General features: G+C 41.7%; 1 protein-coding gene across 1 annotated transcript in view; it reads right to left on the bottom strand.

The window, feature by feature from the left end:
• ADGRV1 (adhesion G protein-coupled receptor V1) overlaps positions 1–21,268 on the bottom strand; it is a 400,714-nt gene that overhangs the window by 162,985 nt on the left and 216,461 nt on the right. The window contains exons 75-80 of the mRNA XM_066604894.1: positions 20,537–20,708; positions 17,257–17,499; positions 14,059–14,466; positions 10,378–10,562; positions 2,631–2,877; positions 233–372 (exon numbers count right to left, since the gene is read on the bottom strand). Of these exons, the coding sequence (XP_066460991.1) occupies positions 233–372; positions 2,631–2,877; positions 10,378–10,562; positions 14,059–14,466; positions 17,257–17,499; positions 20,537–20,708 (1,395 nt within the window). The remainder of the gene's footprint in view (positions 1–232; positions 373–2,630; positions 2,878–10,377; positions 10,563–14,058; positions 14,467–17,256; positions 17,500–20,536; positions 20,709–21,268) is intronic.

Here is a 21,268-nt window from a genome sequence, read left to right as displayed (position 1 = left end):
ATTGTCCTTTCAGGATGAAACCAATACATCTGGGTCAGAAGTAATACCAGGGACTTCTCCATAAATGGAGAAAAAATGGTAATCTAAGACTCACATACCAGTATTGTTGTGGTATACAGTCCTCCAAGGGTTTTATGTAGTGTGTGAAATATATTATCAAGCATGAACAATAATGCTTCATAAAAGTAACAGTTGTACTGTAATAGAAGAAGACCATCACTATAAAAGGTACCTTTCTGAGGCCTGGTTCCATAGAAGACAAAGTGACATGTGAGGAATAATACGGCCCCCGGCTGTATTAATTCTGTACACAACCTCATTGTTGTCGGCTAAGTGGTAAGTGCTGTTAACGTTCAAACTCACTGATAAAATCTGCACACAAATAGAAAAACATGAAACTGTTAGTCAAATGTAAGCAAAATATAATTTTAATGGATATTGTCTTGTATAAACAGTCAACTGCATTCCCTATTGTGAAATGTGATTATAAAACCTTTCAATCTTTAGCTCTTAAGCAAGTCATAGGAATGCCAATCTAGGGTGCCAAAAATGGGATGCTGTCTAGTAGAGTTCTCAGACTGCCCAGCTGCTTTATCCATAATTGCACCAACTGAATGCCATAGGGGGTACTAAAAGTGGTTGGCAGTGAATCCTGCTACCCAGCTAACAAATAGGAGCTCTCATGAATCCACTTTTGGACTTTTTAAACCACCAGAGCTTCAATTCTCGAATGTTAAGACCCAATGTGACAATGCTCAGTATATCAGTTGACATGTATGGGGGTGAGAAAGATTGTGAACATGCCATTAATCTTAAAGGAAATCTGTCACCAGGTGAAAAACTACAGGCAGTATAAAGCCAGGACACATATGCACGATGCGCCCAATTTCAGATCACAGAAGAATTTGGAAGTATAAATTTATAACACCTTTTGACACTTTCAATAGAGGGCTAAATTCCTCAAAATGATTCATGCGTGAATGGGAAGTATGAGGCATCTATAGCACAGATAACACTGCTGGCCTGGTGACCCCCTAACACTAATTCAGGGACCATAAAACCTTCACATCTTTATCAGTGGACTATTTAAGTATGTTTTTTTTTCTCTACCCATCCTGTTGTAGTATCCTTTTAAGTGTGAATTAATCATATACATGTCTGTGCCTTGTCATAAGTATGTATATATATATATATATATATATATATATATATATATTCATGCCTCTTCGGATCTATTTCATTATGCCTGAGGAAGAATCTTGAAAGGTTCAAAAGCTCACTATAACATAATGTATTTTTATTAGCCATTAAAAGGTATCATATCTAAAAGGTTACTTGGTTTCTCTTTCTGGGAAGAATCACATTTTACTCTACTGGCTAACACAGTACCAAACTTTTTTCATTTTGTTATTCTGAAACACTGCAGCACTTCAGGATAGACATACTTTGAAGTTTGACATGTTCTAAGTCACGGGGGCACCAACTAATCCTTGCCTGCAGTATCAAGAGTGAAGCTCCTCCTCTTGCTTCTGTATAGGGAGAGGAGCTATCACTCTAGATGCTTAGGGTGGGGACAGACTTGTTCGCCACCACCCCTCTGACTTGTAACGTCAGTGAAGTAAATTGTCAAGTGTAGCAATCTCCGGTACTCCCAGTAAAATGAATGGAGCGGAGGTACACATGCAGGAACCTTTAATCTTTGGGACCTCCATTCTCCGGGATGGTGAATGCCCCAGCAGTCAGACCTCCAAAGATCATAAACTTATCCCCTATCCTATGGATAGGGGATAACTATATATCTTAGCAGAAACCCTTTAATGGTACCAGGGCATCCACTGCTTCATACAGTGCTTTTAAAGAAGTTATACCAAGATCACAAGTTATCCCTTATCCACAAGGGATAACTTGCTGATCAGTGAGAACCTTATAGATCTCGAGAACGGGGGCCTTTGGTTGCCCACTGCCTGTCACTGTGGTGGTCACATCTCCTGAAGCAGCGACGTCAGAATAATGGAGCGCTGATCAAACATAGATAGTCCATTCAATTTAGTAGGATTATCAGAAATACCCGAGTTCTTGCAGTTTCCCTGAAAGTGAATGGAGCATCAGTGTGCTTGTGCAACCGGTGCTCCATTCAGTCTCCTCCTTACTGCGGGGGGTGTAGTAATCCTGCAGTGAGGAAGACAGGGTACACAGGAACCCCGTTCTTGGGATTTGTAGAAGTCTCAGTGATGAGATCCCCACCAACCAGCAAGTTATTGCCTATCCTGTGAATAGGAGATAACTTGTAATCCTGGTAAACCCCTTTAAGTGAAAATAACCGTCCGGCATGAGGAGTGTTTTTCCATCTGCTAGGCACAAATGATAGAGTTATAAATATCGTTTCTGTTCATTTTCATTTTTTCTTTCAGAAAGCATGTTGAACACATGTGCTTAGCACACATTTCAATAGCTAAGTGCATCGCTATAAATAAAACTTGTAACCAATTGCTCTTCTGGAAGATTCCCGGAAGAATGCAATGAATCTGGCATGAAAGTAAACGTAAACAGGCAAAGTAGCACAGGCTTCCGCCAAAAAGCACATATCAGGAGGGCGAACAACCAGCACCGCTAATAACTGTTTCATATACCTTGTTATTTAATGCACTCTCTTGTCCTCCTGTAAGAAACCACTGCTGGCTGCTGTATTCAATAAAGTGCAACAATCGGCAGCCTTCATCTGAGGAGGCATTCACAGGAAATGCTGCCAACACTCTTTCAGGGAGCTGGATAGAATCACCATTCTTTCCATCAAACTTGTGTCCATTGATTTGCTGTGGGTACCAATGATAGGCACTGATGGAAATATAGGGGCATGTGTCAAAATGGGTTTTCCCTCTGTGGAAGCAAAATATTGATGTGGCATCAAATATCAGAATATTTAAATGTCATGTTCATAAAACTATACAATTGTCAGCATTTTCTCATCTGTTGGCCATTAACTGGCCACATACTTTCCCACAAATGAACGATAACAGGAAGACGATCTGTTTTTAATTGCTGCATTTGAGCTACATGGTGCAGTTCCGATCAAACATCTAACATTATCGATCAAAAGTACAGACTTCCAGACTTGGTAGATTTACATCTCATGGCTTTAGCCAACTTTATATGAGTTGTCCCACCCACTTCTAGCTGTTTTGCTGCAGGAAGAAGACAGCTCCATACACTGCACAGTGGCCCAGGTTGGTACTGAAGGTTGAGTAACATTAACTTCAATAGGACTCAGACTACAGTACCAACCCATGCCACTGTGCAATGTACGGAGCTGTCTGCTTCCTGCAGCAAAAGAGCTTGAAGTTGGACAACCCCTTTACATATATGGCACGAAAAAATAGGTTTAGGGACTTAAGACAAGCAGGGGACATAACTTTTAAAAAATGACATCACTCTGTGGTAAATATACTAACATTCAAATGTTATTTATATAAAGTCAATATATGGTGTGGCCCTTTATAGTCACATTGGTTCCTGTCACATTCCAACTCCAAATTTTAATTTTATTACCTCAAGCATACACAAACATTTTAAGCCTACATGTACATGGCATGGAGCTTGTGACTGCACACCGAGTCCTGTATGGCTCCATCCTAAGGACACAATGTCTGTCGGAGTATCAGGTGTCTTATGTACAAAATAAAGCTATGTACATATGGAATCTGAAGGTATATATTATAAGTTTTCCTGTTGGATTAGTATGGAGAAATGCCTCCGGTTTTTATACAGAGATGTATGGAGATTTTCTCTGTACAGTACAGGCACCTCTATTTTATTTATTTTACACATTTATATAGCGCATACTTATTCCGCAGAGCTGTACATCACTTGATGCCCTCATTGGGGCTTACAGCTTGAGTACACCTATTAGTATGTTTTTTGGAGTATAGTGGGAAACTGAATGACCCAAAGGAAACCCACGCAAACAAGGGGAAAACATACAAACTCCATGTGTGCCTTATCACAACACAACACAACACAAAACCACAATATGGCTTTGTGCATGAGACCAAAGGCAGAATTAAGAGGAGGCCATTAGTTATACCAGTATGTTTCTTACAATTAGCAGTGGTGTTGAGTGAACTGAACCAGTTGAACCTTGTTTTGGTTTGAACTTTGCTAAAAGTTCAGTTCACAGCAAACCTGAACCTCAGGAAGGAGAAGGAGAAGGAGAAAGAAGCATGGTGGCTCAGTGGATAGCACTGTTTCCTTGCAGTGCTGATGTCCTGGGTTCAAATCTAAGCATGGGCAACATCTGCATGGAGTTAATGAAAGGTCATTATTATGAAACACAAGAAGAACATAGAAGCTCCATGCAGATGTCAGATTTGAATCTAGGACTCCAGTGCTGCAAGCAGGGCCAGATTCATGGCTCCCGACCCCATGGTCCCTTTATGTTCAGCAGGCCCCCGGATGCCTCCTCTTCACCTCCTGCCTGGCTCTCACTGGTTCGACAATCTAGTGAGAAGCACTTAGGCCCAATTTTCGGTTTTTTAAAAAAGAAAAAAAAAATAGCCATATACTCACCTCTCATAAATGCCCTCCCAAGCTGCTCCGGACTGGTTTGATTCTCTTTCTTCTGGGTCATCAGGGGTTGAGACTGGTCAAATAGTATGTGTTGTGACATGTGACTGGCATCTGTGCCGGGCTAGCGCCGGTCACATGTCTAAATATTACCATGTGATCACGCTGACCCCAAAAGACCTAGAAGAAAGAGAATAAGACTTGTCCAGAGCAGTTTGGGGGATAGGTGGATGGGAGGTAAGCTATTTATTTATTTTTTTAAACTAGCAGAAGAGGATGCATTGCTTATTTTTGGGGCTAGGGGCAAAAAAAGAGGCATTATTATTAATAATGGGGACAGAAAAGATGGCATTAATAAATTACAGGGCAGAAAAGGCAGCATTAGTAATTCATGGGGTAGGAGAGGCAGTATTAATAAATACGGGGTAGAAATGGCAGCATTAATAAATTACGGTGCAGAAAAGGCAACATTATTATTTAGGGGTGCGAAAAAGATTAAATTAGTAATTACTGGGGGAAAAAGCAACATTAGGTACAGAGCAGAAAAGGCAGCATTCTTGCTAATGGGACAAAAAAGGTAGCATTACTAATTACGGGTGCAGAAAAGGCAGCATTATTAATTATGGAGATGAGAAAAGACAGTATTGTTAATTATGGGGCAGCAAAGCTGGCATTATTAATTACGGAGGCAGAAAAGTTGGCATTGGTAATTATGGGGGCAGAAAAGTTGGCATTATTACTTATGGGGACATGGAAGGTGTCATTATTAACTATGTGGGCAGAAAGCGAGCATTCTTGTGGGGTCAAAAAAGCATTTTTACAACCCTAATTCCGAAAAAGTTGGGATGCTGTGTAATATGTGAATAAATGTAAAGTAAATTAAGATTGCAATGATTTGGAAATCTCATATGACCATATTTTATTCACAGCAGAACATAGAACACATATCAGAAGGCGAAAGTCAGACATTTTTTTATTCTATTACAAAAAAAATTGCTAATTTAAAAATTGATGGCAGCAGCACAGAAAAGTGAGGTCAGGGCCATGTCTACCGTTGTGTAGCATCCCTCTTCTTTTTACATCAGTCTGTAATCACCTGGGATGTGAGGACACAGATTGCTGGAGTTTTGGGTGAGGAATGTTGTCCTGTTCTTGTCTGATGTAGGGCTCTAACTGCTCAACAGTCCTGGGGCTTTTTTGCTGGCTTTTTAATTTCAGAATGTGCCAAGTGTTTTCTATTGGTGAAAGGTCCGGACTGCAGGTGGCCAGTTCAGCACGTGGACTCTTCTTCTGCAAACCCCTGATGTGATGGATGTAGCATGTTGTTTAGCATTGTCTTGCTGAGATATGCAAGTCCTTCCCTGATAGAGACATTGTTTGGATGGGAGGATGTGTTGTTCCATAACCTCTATATACTAATCAGCATTGATAGTGCTTTTCAAGATGTGTAAGCTGCCCGTGCCATAGGCAGTAATACAACCCCATACCATCAGAGACACAGGCTTTTGAACTGTGCGCTGATAAACTGGATGGTCCCCCTACTCTTGATTCCAAGAATTTCACATTTTGATTCATCTGACCATAGAACAGTTTTCCAGTTTGCCTCAGACCATTTTAAATAAGCCTAGGCCCAGAAAAGACGCCAGAGTTTCTGAATTGTGTTGATATATGGCTTCTTCTTCGCAGATTACAGCTTTATCTTTTATTCATTGATTTCACGGTGAACTGTGTTCACAGACAATGATTTCTGCAAGTATTCCTGAGCCCACGTAGTGATTTGCATTACAGAATCATGCCTGTTTTTAGTGCAGTGCTGCCTGAGGGCCCGTAGATCTCAAGTATCCAATATTGCCTGTTAGCCTTGTTCCTTGTGTACATGAATTTCTCCAGATACTCTGAATCTTTTGATGATATTATGTACTGTAGATGGTGGGTTTTTCAAAGTCATCATTGACTGCTCTGTACTTTGGACAGCCCTAAACTGGCCCGGCTGCAAAGCAACAGTGCTAACCGCTTAGCCACAGGAAAAGAGGCACTACTAATCCATTGTTTGGCTGCAATCATCATCGTTATTGGTAAAGGCTTCACTTCAAAATAATTTGGCACAAACCTTTTTCCAAAATTCAGAGAACAGGCCAAACTGAACTTTTCAAAAGTTCACTCATCTCTAATTAACAAGGAACTTGAGTGTGGGAGAAAATCAGAGTCTTCATGCATAAATTGTGAAGGTCAGGATACTACCGACAAAAGTGGACAGAGGAAACTTTGATCTGAAAAGTCAGTGATACCCCAGAAGTCAGACAATATTAATCACGTGTTATGTTTCATGTAGGTGTGTATGAATCTGCACAGGTCTCAGAACATAAAATAAGTAATACTGTAGCATAGTAATACAAAACTACCTAACAGATGACATGTAAAAAAACATCTTCTGTAAATTCAAATAGGTTTAGCATAAAGGGATTAACAACTGCTTGACTGTGAAAAGCAACCCGATACTACCTGCATAATACAACAATATAGGGAAGATGACAGGCAAACAGATTTGCATTCATCGGATGGTGCTATCACCAAATTGCAAGCTTTACAAATTTCTGTGCTTTCCTAAAAGTTTGAGAGCACAGTCAGGAAATGATAAACTGCAGAATGCTGACTTGGGAAAACTGCAGGAGACCAGCGCTTTAACAGAATTCAATATAAAAGGGCAAACATTTACATAAATAAGGTCAATGTATCAATTGTAAATAATAAAACTGCCCCTGACACTTTTATTGGAGCATATCTATGGGTTATTAAAGCACAATTTTTCAGGAGAGATAGAATGATCACAAAACTTTACATATTAAAGATAATTTTATAATAAGAGTAAGCGACAGATGCACCAAGAACTCTAAAAGCAGAACAGTTATGTCACGGTGCGCTGGCCGTGGCAGGGGATCAGGTCTGAGGTGTCAATCTGACATCAGCCTATCCTGAGCCCCCGATCAGGACACTTCTCTGCCAGTTAGTGGACTGATTGGTCAGCAAGGAGTGGGCGTCTGCAGCTGGCCAATCAGCAGCAGTATTTGTGTAATTATTCTGGCTCCTCAGAGAGGATGCAACTTATTATTTCAGTGAGATAGTATTTCTGGTCTAATATCTTTCTGGTCTAGTTGGTAGCCCTAGTCCAGTCCTGCATCTCAGTTTAGATAAGTCTGGTTGGTGATTTTCTCTATCTGGGGCATTAGAACATATTTTCTCCTGTACTTCTGTGGTTCTGTTTATTGTGTAACACCTAGCTTTTTTTATAGTCTCTGTTGCCATCTAGAAAAAGTCAAGACCGCCCTAGGTTCTGGATGTGGGGCCGCCCTCATCAGGGTGATCGCCCTGCTTTTAGGTAGAGTTCTCTTGCATTAGTAGGTTAGGGCTAGAATTCCCTATTTCCCCATCCTAAGGTTTCCTTATGTAATATTTTGTATTATCCGTGTTAGTATTTAGAGTGTATATCCATCCTTTAAGGACACATAAATGACATCTGGTTGGGACATAGCGATATATTTGCTAGGTCCGGCTCAGACAAACAAGTTAGTTATATGAAAGGAACTGTTATATTAGCCCTAACATTATGTCATTATGTGCTATTCCTCATACAGCTGTATCAAGGTCCCATAAAACTCTAAGGCCGAATGCACACGGCTGGGTCAAATTCCGCATGTGGGATCCCACAGCTGAATCTGACCCGGTGCACGGTGACCCCTGCGGACTCATGCGTACCTGTCCGGATTCGTGCTGCAGTTATGTCGGCGTCACGCCAGCGCACATGCGCAGTACAGATGACACCGCACCATCGCTAGGCGATAACACGGATTCCGCAGCCCATCCGCAATGACAGCTGTGGATGGGCCGCAGATTGGACGGCTTCCATTGACTTCAATGGAAGCCATCTGCGCTAGAATAGGACAAGTTGCGATTTTCCATCCGCAAACGGAAAATCGCAACTGGTTTCCTCTTGTGGACATGGAAAGGCAATTTTATATAGCCCAGTCCGGATTCCGCATTGCAAATAGACCCGTGTGCATTTGGCCTTGCACAGATCTGTTATACATGTCCATATAAGAATAACTTTGTATCACTCTGATTTAATTTCCTTTTTCTGTCCCATTACATATTAATTTGATAGAAAAATAATTGTAACATGCGGTAATACTTCTAGGAGAATATCATATCTGTTAGGCATCATCCTGTTGAAATGACATGATCCTTGCCCTCCCAGCCTTCTTCTGTATGCAGATGCCAACTAATAGTGATCTAAAAGCTTTTGGACTTCGGAAATATAATTCAGATCTATGGAGCAGTTGTAAAAGTTTCTGCAACAAATCTAACTTTAAAGGAAACTTGTCACCAGATTAATAATACCTGAACGACAGGCAGCATAGTCCCGGGGCAGGTATGTACAATTTTGTGGGGTTTCAGAATAAACATACTGTGAAGTTGGATTCCAAACAGAGCTCCAAGTCTTGGGGGCCAATCCCCTCCTACTTCTCCGCGCCCGGATCACCTACAGTGATCGTTTTCTCTCCCCTTGTGTGTAGGGAGAGAGCTACCACTCTAGGTGACCCCGGGTAGATACGGCGGGTGCCACGCTGGCCCCGTAACTTGGAACACCATTCGTAATTAAACTTCAAAATATGTTTATTCTGAAATGCATTTCAGAATGAGACATACACAGGCGTGGTGTACATACCTGTCCCAGGTTCATACTGCTTACTGTTTGGGCAGCAGTAATCTAGTGATATGTTCCCTATAAAATTACTTTAGATGTTATTGTGCCTGGTTGGCAAATACTGAACATTTGCAGAATAAGTTACACAAGACACTTAAACATAGCGCAAGTTAGACTAAAGAGCTTGTAGAAAAAACTTCAGCAATGTAAAAAAGATAGTATGATAATTCTAAGAATAAAAGCTAAGGGGAAATCTTTCTATACATATCAATTGGAAATTATAATAAAAGCAGAACAGTGCTTAAACGTAGGATTATTAGACAATGAGTCCTAGAATCCTAGAGAGCATGAAAATTGTTATATAGATGTAGCAATGTTTTAGTTGATTCTAAACTAGTGTTGAGCGAACCCAAACAGTAGAACCCCTTTGCTAAAAGTTTGGTTTTATCTAATTCAGACCGAACCAAAACTTTAGCTGAAATTCGTCAAACCAGCCGACCTTTTGTAAAGATTGCTCATCACTACTCTTAAAGGGGTTTTCCAGGGAAATACTATTGATGACCTATCATCAGGATAGGTGATCAATTGTTGATAGGCTGTGGTCCATCGCTTAGGAACTGATGAGCAAAGCAGATGCATGTTGTCAGCGCCGCAAATACACAGAGGTCAGAGCAGAAGCATCCGCGCCGACCTCCGTGTAGTGGTGGGCGCTTGTAACTGCAGGCATGGCTCCCATTGTTCTTCATGTTTGTAGAAAATGAATGATAAGCGAACTAATCATCGTTGGCTATGTTTATTCTATTATAATGACTATTGTTCTTTTTCGCTGGTTTAAAAGATTTTTTGAATATTAGTTCTGTGTGAAAGGGCTTTTAATGCATTAATATCTAGCTTTCTGTGCCATGGTTTGTCCACCTATTAATTTGCTTTACATTGTGCCTTTTAGTATTAAGATAGGAGAGCAAAGGCTTTGTAAAGGCTAAAGAAACGATAACTCGTCGCAGAAGTTGTCATGGTCAATTGAAACTTTGCTACATCTGTACTAAGCCTCATAGTCTTTGCCTAGGTAAAGAGGAAAATAAAAACTTCTCAAATATTCATTCTGAAATATGTACCTTATGCTTGGGGACCCACATGTGACTCCAGTAAGAAGGGAGAAGGCATACATCTCAGCAACTTTAATCAATGGGCTATATCCACGTGTATCCAAACGTTCTGGGTTCACAAGACTGCAGAGTATGTCATAAAACAAAACGCGGCTCTCTTCACTTAGAACTTGTATTTCCCCATCACCTGTTACCTGCCAAGTAAGAAAAAATGTTCACTATTTATTTAAGTCCCCTGCTCAGGAGGAAGAAGAAGGATTCAAATTCTATCAAACTTATAGCCATGTTCAGATTGAATTAAAACTCTCCTTAATTCTTTTATATGGTTTTGGGCCCCCTGTTACCAAAACTATGTAAAAGCAATATACTCAGCATGACACAGCAGTGCTATTTCAGCTCTCAAGTGCTACAGCATCTGACAGGTGATATCACTGGGTCTTCTGGCCTGGTGATATCTCGTAAAGCTGCCACATAGGCTTCTAATGTAGAAGCCCCCGGCGGGCTTACGGGTTGTCACTGACGAGGTCACTGTTGGACCTTCAATTGGCTTCAGTAAGGTTACGAGGGTAAAGAACCATGTGACCACTGCAGCCGGTATAAAGAGAAGACTGGAGGTCAAAAGCTAGTGGCATGTGAGCAGTGCGGCAGCAAGGAGGTGAGTATTTTTTTTATTTATGACTCATCCACCCACTGCCCCTTAAAGCCTTCTGGAAGGAGGTAACATTCAAATATGCTCGCCTCCAGGACTTCACAAGAGCAGCACCGAACTTATGAAACGCCCTACCCCAGAACATCAGGATTATCCCTGATGCATGGAATTTCAGATGTGCCCCAAAAGACTCACCTCTTCAAAGAGGCATACCATCTCCCCTGACTTTAGTCCCCTGTCCTCAAACTATGCACATCAAGTACACTCCCTGCCCCCATACCCGAACCCTGTCGTGATTGAGGCCCCACGCATCAAATGCACTGCAGAATAAGTTGGCGCTATACAAATAAAGATTATTATAACTTCTTTTAAGTCCTGGCAATTCTACTAGCTGTGAGTAATTAAAAATGGGTTTATCAATGTCAATCTATATATACTATATGGACAAAAGTATGTGAACACTGCATGTTTTTCAAAAAAAGTGCTTTATTATTCTATTTAGGAAGGTGTTGGCCCTCCTTTTGCTTGTATTACAGCGACAACACGTCTAGGTGTACTTTCCACAAGTTCTCTGTAAGTCCGGACAGGAATAGCTCGCCATTCCTCATGCCAGACTGTGAGAACAGATTGTTGTGAAGATGGGTGTGGGTGGCGGTGTCGTACCCACGCTCCAGTTCGTCCCACAAGAGCTCGATCGGATGAATGAAAATGCAGTGGCCCAGAACGTATATTGCTGGCCCCTCCATAAATGTCAAACATGTCATGTCTTTTGTAGATACGCTGTGCAAAGTTGTCTAGTCATTTTGTTCTGTGTATTGCACAGCTGCAGCAAGTGAGAGGTTAATGCTTGCATAAAACTGGGAGATGCCTGCAATGTATTAATATTTGTCTAGTCATGTGGTATGTGAGAGATGATAAATATGTTTTGGGTGTGGTAATCAGTCTATTCTTCTGGGTTCCTGAATAATAGTGTCAGCCACATGGGGGATACCTTCAACCCTCATGTGGTGAAGAATGGAAGAGGAGGAGCAGTGTTTGAGGTTACTATATGCCAGTAACCGCGGAGGAGTGAGAGCTGGAGAAGAGAGAGAGAGATTGAGAACAGAGAGACAAGGTTGAGATCCCCGTGCAGAGGTACTATAACCAAGAGTGTCTGTGGAGTGTCTCTACCCTTATCCTCCTTTGGAGATTTTCTTCATCCAGGAGCGGTGCCTGTCAGATAACTTAGCCTGCAGGACCGGTGTCATCCTGTGTTTTCCTCATGGACCTTAAAGGGGTTGTCCCGCGCCGAAACGGGGTTTTTTTGTATTCAATAGGCCCCCCGTTCGGCGCGAGACAAACCCAATGCATGTGTTAAAAAAAAAAAAACGTTTAGTACTTACCCGAATCCCCGCGCTGTGGCGACTTCTTCCTTACCTTACTAAGATGGCCGCCGGGATCTTCACCCACAATGCACCGCGGGTCTTCTCCCATGGTGTACCGTGGGCTCTGTGCGGTCCATTGCCGATTCCAGCCTCCATCATTTTAAGCAAGCAATGACGTAAGTAATTACTTAGAAGACTAAATTTCCAACATCACCCTGATTTCACATGCGTGTGCAAACTTTCAAGATTAAAGCGTATGTGAGTTTTCAATAAGTTTTCTAAAATATAACAGGTTCTCCTTAACTCATTCATTTGCTGCTGTTTGTATCTTGCTCTGATTTAAAGTTCTGGCTTTCATGTGGTCTTCCCCATTTTTCTTATGTTCTGCCGTTTGCAATCCACTTTCAGGGAGGGGGCGTGTAACAAGCCTAGCATTCTGTCAGTAGTTTACTGTCCTGCAATTCCTTGTCCTCACTTCATGCTACATTGCACTGTCTCTGGTACAATGAGGAGGGAGGCAGTATCTGAATGCCCTCTGCCTTCCCAAGATGATTCAGACATTCTGGCCAAATGGTTAGTGAACCCACTATAATATATGCACTAGAGATGAGCGAGCATACTCGCTAAGTGCAATTACTCGATCGAGCATTGCCCTTAGCGAGTACCTGCCTGCTCGGAAGAAAAGATTTGGCTCCCGGCGGCGGGGGATAGCGGGGAGGAACGGAGGGTAGATCTCTCTCTCCCCCCCCCCCTTTTCTTCCGAGCGGGAAGATACTCGCTAAGAACAATGCTCGATTGAGTGATTGTCCTTAGCGAGTATGCTCGCTCATCTCTAATATGCACACATTCAGACACTGACACAGATGCTGTGACAGCTGGAGAGGCAGAGATTGTGGAGAATGTTATCACAGTGTCTGCAAATCTGTCAGCCTGCAGTCTCTGAGTGCTCCTCTCCCTGTTGCTAAGAAATTATCCCAGTGCCTAGGTTACTGCAGAAGCTGTGCACCTTAATGACAGACAGCGGATTGCAGAGAAGCTGAAAGGGAGACCCCTAGTGGCAGCCAACTTCATTTTTAATGCAAGTGTATTACAGAAATGAAGAGACTAACACAAGCTAGTAAATGAGCAGAAAATGTGTGAAATGATAGTGCCCTTTAATTCTCTTGAAATTACAAAAACTGTACTTATCTACTTCTGTCACCAAGCCCTCAAAAATCATCAATTTTCTTTTTCTGTGTGATTGTTTAACATATCTAATGAATAAAAGTTATGTTTTAAAAAGGTGAGGGTGTAAGTGCAGTGTTTTTACCTCCATCATACCTGTTCCTGTTAAACCTTTTAGAGGATACAATAACTTTTTTATAACGCTTGACACTACATTAGTGCATCTACGGAGAAGTCTTTGCACTTTGAGCAGGTGATCATATTTTAACATTTACATTGCCAATATGCAAATTAAAAAATTTGAACAATTATTTGTTCAATTGCAAAATATTAGCAATGTAACGGCCTTAAACTAGTAGACTCATTTGAAAAAGATTGTAGTATGTAAATGTAGACCCATCTGAACAATATCCACACAAATGTGTACTGTATGTGAACACAATTGTAAAAGGCAAAACGTTAAGTGAAAACAAAACAGAAATAATCTGATCAAGTTGTACATTTGCATTTTACCTTTTCTAGAATACTCATAGTGGCACCAAGTTGTTCTTGTGTGAATTCAGCACCTGCCTTATTGTCGAGGGTCTGAAGAACCCTGTTTAAAATAACTTCATCATAGGGTTGATAGAGCTGGTCAAGTAACCCCCAGGTAGACTGAGAAGAAGAGTCTGACACAATGGTAACGTTGGCAGTCCTGTATTGTTTATCTATTTTGGCACCTCCTGTGGGATTCACAAGTGAAACCTGGAAACGCTTTGGATAAGGATTGAGCGATGCCGTTTCAGGTGTAAGCGTGATATCCAGAACAATATTTTTTTGCCCTGGGTGAAAGGTAAGTTTTCCCTCTGAGCCTACAAAATCCCGTCCGGCAACAGCTGGATAGATGATGGTATGTCCAATCACTTCAGATATTTTCAGTTCCTTAAGAAGCACAAAACAATAAACATTGTTACATATCGGGCTAACTTTTCATTTGTACCTATCATTATACAGCCCGAGTTCCCATGTAATCTAATAACGACTGGCCTGTGAATAGAGGCAGGAGGGCCGGGACGATCACCGGTCTGCTCAGCTTCCATTCACTAGCCATTATTGGTCCTTTGTAAAAGCACAGGAACTATTAGCAGTGGGACCACCTGTTGGACATCTGCGCCCAACAGGTTGTCTCACGTAACACCACCCTTTAGGATAGGAACACACTATAGAGATTTGATAGAGATTTTTCTTGTACAAGATTACAGTAGCATCTGCTAAAATGTAATACGTCAGTCAATTCACTAGACTTATTGCAACTGAGAAACAAAAAAGTTAAGGAGGCTGTGGCACATTAGGTTGTGTTCACAAGCATTAAAGGGGTTTTCCAGGGTGATATGTTGATGACCTACTCTCAGCTAGGGTTCGCCACCTATCAGTCAATCGGGCTCCCACTGTCAGCACCACAACATAGGGGGCGAAGCAGCATCTGCCAGCTTTCATTGATCTTAACGAGAACTGCACCTGCAATTACAAGGGCTGGTCCCTAGACAGGGGTCAGAGCAGCAGCTTCTGCTCCGTACCCCTATATGTAGCAGCACTGACAACAGGATCCCGATCAGCTGATCGGCCAGGGTTCCAACCAACAGACCCCAGCCGATCAAGGTCATCAATAGTATCTCCCTGGAAAATCCCTTTAAAACTGTCCATAGAGTTTTCCGACAGCTTCTCCATTTAGCCCATCATTTTCTAATGCCATCTTCTGACAGATTTTTTATTTTTGACTTGATATAATTATGTGAGGGCTCATTTTTTTTGCGGGAAGTCTTGTAATTTTCATTCGTATCATTATGAAGTTCATATGATTTTTTGATTGCTTTTTATTCCATTTTTTTCTTGGAGACAGGGAAATCAAAAAAGCGTAATTCTGATATGTTTTTTTTTTTGACGATGTTCACCATGCAGGATGAATAAGGTGTTGCTTTCATAGATTGGACTTTTACAGATGCAGCGATGCTAAATGTGTTTTTTTCTCTTTTGCTTATTTTATTATTAATATTATTACATTTTTTTTTTTGGGAGACAGGGAAATCAAAAAAGCGTAATTCTGATGGTTTTTTTTTTTTTTGATGATGTTCACCATGCAGGATGAATAAGGTGTTGCTTTCATAGATCAGACTTTTACAGATGCAGCGATGCCAAATGTGTTTTTTTCTCTTTTGCTTATTTTATTATTAATATGGAAAAAGATTTTTTTTCAAATCTTTTATTACCTTTTATTTTTTTTTACTCATTAATACAGTTTTTTTTATTCCTGATAGGGAAATTGAACTTGCAATCTTTTGATGGCCCATAAAGTATAATGCAATACCACAGTATTGCATTAAACCTTGTTGTAACATACAGTGTGTAAAGGCGTGCTACAAGTACACCTTTATAGCCAAGGTAGCCAGCCATGGTAGCCCTGGGGTCCTGGGGTCATAAAGCTCCAGGCTGCTACGGCAACCAAATGGCACCTTGCAATCTCATCACTAAGGGAAAAAGGGGTGTTCAGAACCCCTGAACACCAATTGGGGCATTGAAATCCTGTCATCAGAATTGACAGCAGCACTAATAGAGTTAACAGCGGCGATCAGTGTTCATGCGCATTGCGGCTGTTGCGGACGTTGACAGCTGTTAAAGACAGCAGCACCCGCCGTGAATGTAGCAGGATCTGTTTCCAATCCCACTTTATACAAACCCTGCATGTCAAGTACATAATTTATGCCATGAGGCGTGAAGGGGTTAAAATATCTGCAAATGGTACTATTGACTTTAATGCGGCACCGATTGTACCAAGGTGCAAACTTAGGACTCCCGTTTGTTCTGGTTTCCTTTGTTTCCATTTATTTTAAAGGATACAATAGGGTAGTTAACCCAGCAAATTCTAAACATGTAGGATATACAAATACCTAATCAGAGGCATAACTTGAAGCTTCTGGGCCCCAATGCAAAATCTATTATGGAGCCCCCAACTATAATGTTTTATTCATAGTACTGGGCTCCATATATGGAGAAGAGATGAGTTAAGGCTCCTTGGCCCGGGTGCAACCGCATCCCAAGCATCCCCTATAGTTACACCCCTGTACCTAATATATAATCCCAATACGACTTATTTCCAATGTCCACTGCTGTCACCTCTCCTCCAGAATACAGCTATGTATGCAGTGAAGCCGCATTGCAATATGCGCCTATTACAGCAAATACTGTGATACACATCAATATAGGTTTGAGTTGAACGGAGGAATACAAGAAAGCAAAATCAAAGTGACAAAATGTGAATGCTGGCAGTGGGGACTATAGGACACGGCTGTCCAAAGAAACAAATGAGGATCACAGCTCCGGTCCTGGAGAAATAAAGATGGCCACACCACTCCTCTGATGACCTGATGCAGACTTTACATTACAGTGCATCAGTAGTCTACAACATTGCATACTGATGTGACCGGTCAGTGATGCTCACTTGGTCAATCATAGCAGGTGTAGTGTCTTCGACTAATGATGCAAACTAATGCACAGTGTGCAGCAGGTAGTCAGAGAAGTTGGTGTGACCATCTATGTTTCTGGACTGGAGGGTCGCTTTAAGCCTATTGCTATACTGTTATACATCTGAAATCCCCCCAAACATTTTCTTTACAGAACAACTATCAATGATTTTACAGCTCTGATATAGTATTATAATAAACTGTTCCAACTCACCATTATAATATATGCAAAAGAAATGGACTGAGATGAGCCAGGTTGTCTGGAAATCTGCAGGCTAATTAAAGTCGTTTTTTTGTGTGCAACAGCCACCCGAGATCCCACGGCAAAGAAGATCAGGCCACGAGGGGAGTCACTTTCAATGATTACTATTTTGGCAAATCGAGTGCTGCCATTTATTAATGCACCAGCACTTACATCGTATAGTTCAATGAAGAAATAGGTCTCAAATTCAGGCACCTGTGGCAGCAAAGACATAATGATTGGAATTTACAATAAAACACATATGCATTATACAATATACAGTGCATGGTGGATGTGTTCAGCTCCGATATTCCCTGTGATTTACTGCATTATTTTTTGCCATTGAGCTGGCATCCACATGGCTGCCCCATAAAGGAGTATGATGTCACTACAGGAGGAGCAGCAGGTGGGAAGCAGCAGGCCAAGGCAGCGGAAACAATCCATTCGAAGACTACGTTTATTTGAAGTGCTGTTATTTCCTGACATCTGGCACAATAAAGGGTTTTTTCTAAAATCTACCATGATCTCACAAAACCCTTGTAATCATCTTCTTAGGCTAGGGTCACACAGGGCAGATTTGTTGCGGTTTTGCTGCGGTTTTTCCGTTGCGGTTTTGACGCAGAAGAACTGCTTCTTCAGCAAAACCGCTTCAAAGGTTAATTTGGGCTTGCGGATTTTGCTGCGGATTTGCAAGCGTTTTTTTCCGCAGCGCTTTTTTACTTTTGTTGCGTATTTGGTGTGGTTTTGGCTGCGTCCATAGAGGTCTATGGACATTAAAAGCGCTGCGGAAAAGACCAAAGAATGAACATGCTGCATCTTTTAGCCTGGGTTCACACAGAGTGGATTTGCAGTGGTTTTGCTGCGGATTGCCGTTGCATATCGGCACTGCGGCAAAACCGCTGCGTTTGCAGTGCAATGCAGCACAAATGAGATTTGCCAAAAAGCTGTTCTCACAGGATGGATTTTTTCCGCACAGCCGCAGTGCGGAAATGCAACTGCGGCGCGGTTTTAAAAGATGCAGCATGTTCATTCTTTGGTCGTTTCCGCAGAGCTTTTTTGTCCATAGACCTCTATGGACGCAGCCAAAACCGCACCAAATACGCGACAAAAGTAAAAAACTGCTGCGGAAAAAAACGCTTGCGGATTTTTCCGCACAAAAATTTGCAGCAAAATCCGCAAGCCCAAATTAACCTTTGAAGCGGTTTTACCGCAGAAGCAGTTCTTCTGCGTCAAAACCGCAACGGAAAAACCGCAGCAAAACCGCAACAAATCCGCCCTGTGTGACCCTAGCCTTAAAACCGCGACGCAGTTGCATTTCCGCACTGCAGCTGTGTGGAAAAAATCCGTCCTGTGTGAACAGCTTTTTAGTAAATCTCATTTGTGCTGCATTGCACTGCAAACGCAGCGGTTTTGCCACAGTGCGGATGTGCAACGGCAATCCGCGGCAAATCCGCCCTGTGTGAACCCAGGCTTATAGTGAAAGAGAGGGTTAAATTCGTAGCTATGACCTTTCGATATCACTATTCTGTGTCTTTGGATAAGGTTTAGTAACCTTTAGTTTTCCATAGAGCTTAAATTAAAGCTACAGTTATCAGGATACACAAAAGAAAATAAGTTAGCTGAGGTTCAGCTCTAAAACATATAGAAAGTAGTAAATATACACTTACTGTATGTTACCTACAAATGTTGGAGTTTTATCAAAAACTCTAGTATTGTACCATGAAGTTCTAGAGAATTCAGTATGTGGAGGGGGTACAAACTGTTATTGTATAATGTTAAATTCTTCAGCATTTCCGCCATGTGAGAAGGCAGCCTAGGAGGTAGTGGGAATGGAGGAACGGAGCTGAGCAGGAAGGAACAGGAAGTACATAGTGTAGAGAAAGCAGCTCTTGGACAGTATACTCCAGGGTGAGGGAAGAGGAATGGTGAGGTAATCGGGTCCTCCATACCCTTCCCTCTAACAACCCTGAACCTGCACCAGAGGGCTGGAGAGGAATTCAACCCTGATCAGCAGCGCATTATGCAGTTATCTCATGTTAACAGGCCTATAGACTATTCATTGTTGATCCCAGTTGACCGAGCCAAGAATCAATTAATCACCATTTACACAGATCCTTCTAACTTCATTAATAGACTAAGATATCTTGAATCACAAGTTATCTGTTTCCTGTTTTACAGTTAAGAAATGTATAGTTCCTCCATCAATGACGACTCCCAACAGCTATGTGAATTATCCCCGAAGCCTCCAGGCTACAGTTGCCAACAGGGCCTATTTCAATACCCAAACTGGTATGGCCAGAGCCTGGTCATAAGTCCCTTACATCCCAACAATCCTCCCATGAAGAAAAGGGGACCATGGCTTTGCTCATGGAACTTGACCTGGCACTCTGTACTCAGGAATCAGGTCAGTTCTTTGCCTTACGGGTTGACACTGACCCGGAAAACCATGGAAGCACCAAACCATCTGCCTGCATCTTTCCTACATATGAACTGGCTTCTATGGCCAAGAAAGAGTAAGGGTCAGTTCCCTTTGTTTGCACTGCACGTAAATAACTTGCCCAAGGCAAGTTGACATCCCCCTTGCAAGCAGCATCACATGCCTGGTATCCTTCTCTAGATATACCCCTTCATATTGTTTAATGAAGTATGAACTAGGGGTATATTTGTGCTTCATGATTAGCCAACTTCATAAGGGGCCTTAGCACATCTGCTAAAATAGTTTACAACAGATAGAGGCACATGTGGCGAGCTGTTATCTAGCCTCTACAGTGGCACATTGATACAGTGGACATACGATGAAACGGTTTTGTAGGACACTTCTGATGCAATGCTGTAAAGTGGCTAATGCTGGAAGTGAATTAATACACATCCAATGGGGTTTTTCACATGCTGACCAGAACAAACCATTTATGTTACATTGTGAAAGACAAGCAAACTGTCTATTTAGCTTACTATATGAGAATGTTGCATATAGGCTGTCAGGACATATGTGGAGTTGGGTTGTGTTTCTGCCCAAGGTCATGAAGCTGGACAAGCAATGTCCTGGTTTTCTACTGTAGTAAAAGAGGCTAGTAAATCTGAGAAAGTTGCATTTAATATAAAAACAATAATTAAAACATTTTTTTTTCCATAAAAGGTGTAAAGTAAATGTTTTAGCAATTCCTAGTGTTAGGAACATTCCAGGAACACATGCTTGCTGTGCTGAACACTGCGCTCCCATGAAATTAGCCTTCACCAGTTTCTCAGCACTGACCTTGTCGTCTTTTATTTCCAGAGTAATTAAGCATTCTGTTTGTCCAGCAGTACAGATGGTATATCCTGATACTGCCTGAAGTTCATTAACCAAGCTCATATCATCCCTGGAAAGTTCAACTGAAGTTTTATTAAAAGTTGCACGCCAATAGATCTTCACATCTTCAAATGCCCTGAAGGAAAGAAATACACACTTATCCAACAGAACTGGGAAGAAGTCAATTTAGTGTAACACAAAGCAAAAATATCATACAGAGAAGAAAAGAAAAAGACCAGAGAAGTACAGCAATATACGGTATTATAATATTAGACAGATACTGGAGACAGATTGAATGCAAACAAGTATGCTTTTCTTACTGTGTTCAATTTTCTATGTTGTTTGTTGCTACATTTTTTTGTTAAAGAGATTGTCCGAGTTAGGCCGAATGCCCACGGACGGATTATCGCTGCGGAATTCGTGGTCAAACACCCGCCGTGAATTCCGCAGCAATGTCCATCCATAGACATGTAATGTTAAACGATTCTCCCCTGGCCACTAGAGGAAATCAACTGCAATTTTCCGCTCGGGGAGGGAGGGGGGGTGTTAGAATATGTTCTATTCTGTGCCTCCGTCCCGCGATACTTCTGCAGTGAGCACTGCAAAAGTACCACGAAAATCTGCATCATGGCCCAGCGCTGGCGTGTCATGCGCTGCACTGCACATGCGCGCCGGCCGAGACACTCGTGGTGGATC

Source organism: Eleutherodactylus coqui, chromosome 5 (assembly GCF_035609145.1).
Source record: "Eleutherodactylus coqui strain aEleCoq1 chromosome 5, aEleCoq1.hap1, whole genome shotgun sequence".
Lineage (NCBI taxonomy): Eukaryota > Metazoa > Chordata > Amphibia > Anura > Eleutherodactylidae > Eleutherodactylus > Eleutherodactylus coqui.
The sequence above is the reverse complement of the archived record's forward strand: the minus strand, read 5'-3'. Positions and strand labels throughout refer to the sequence as shown.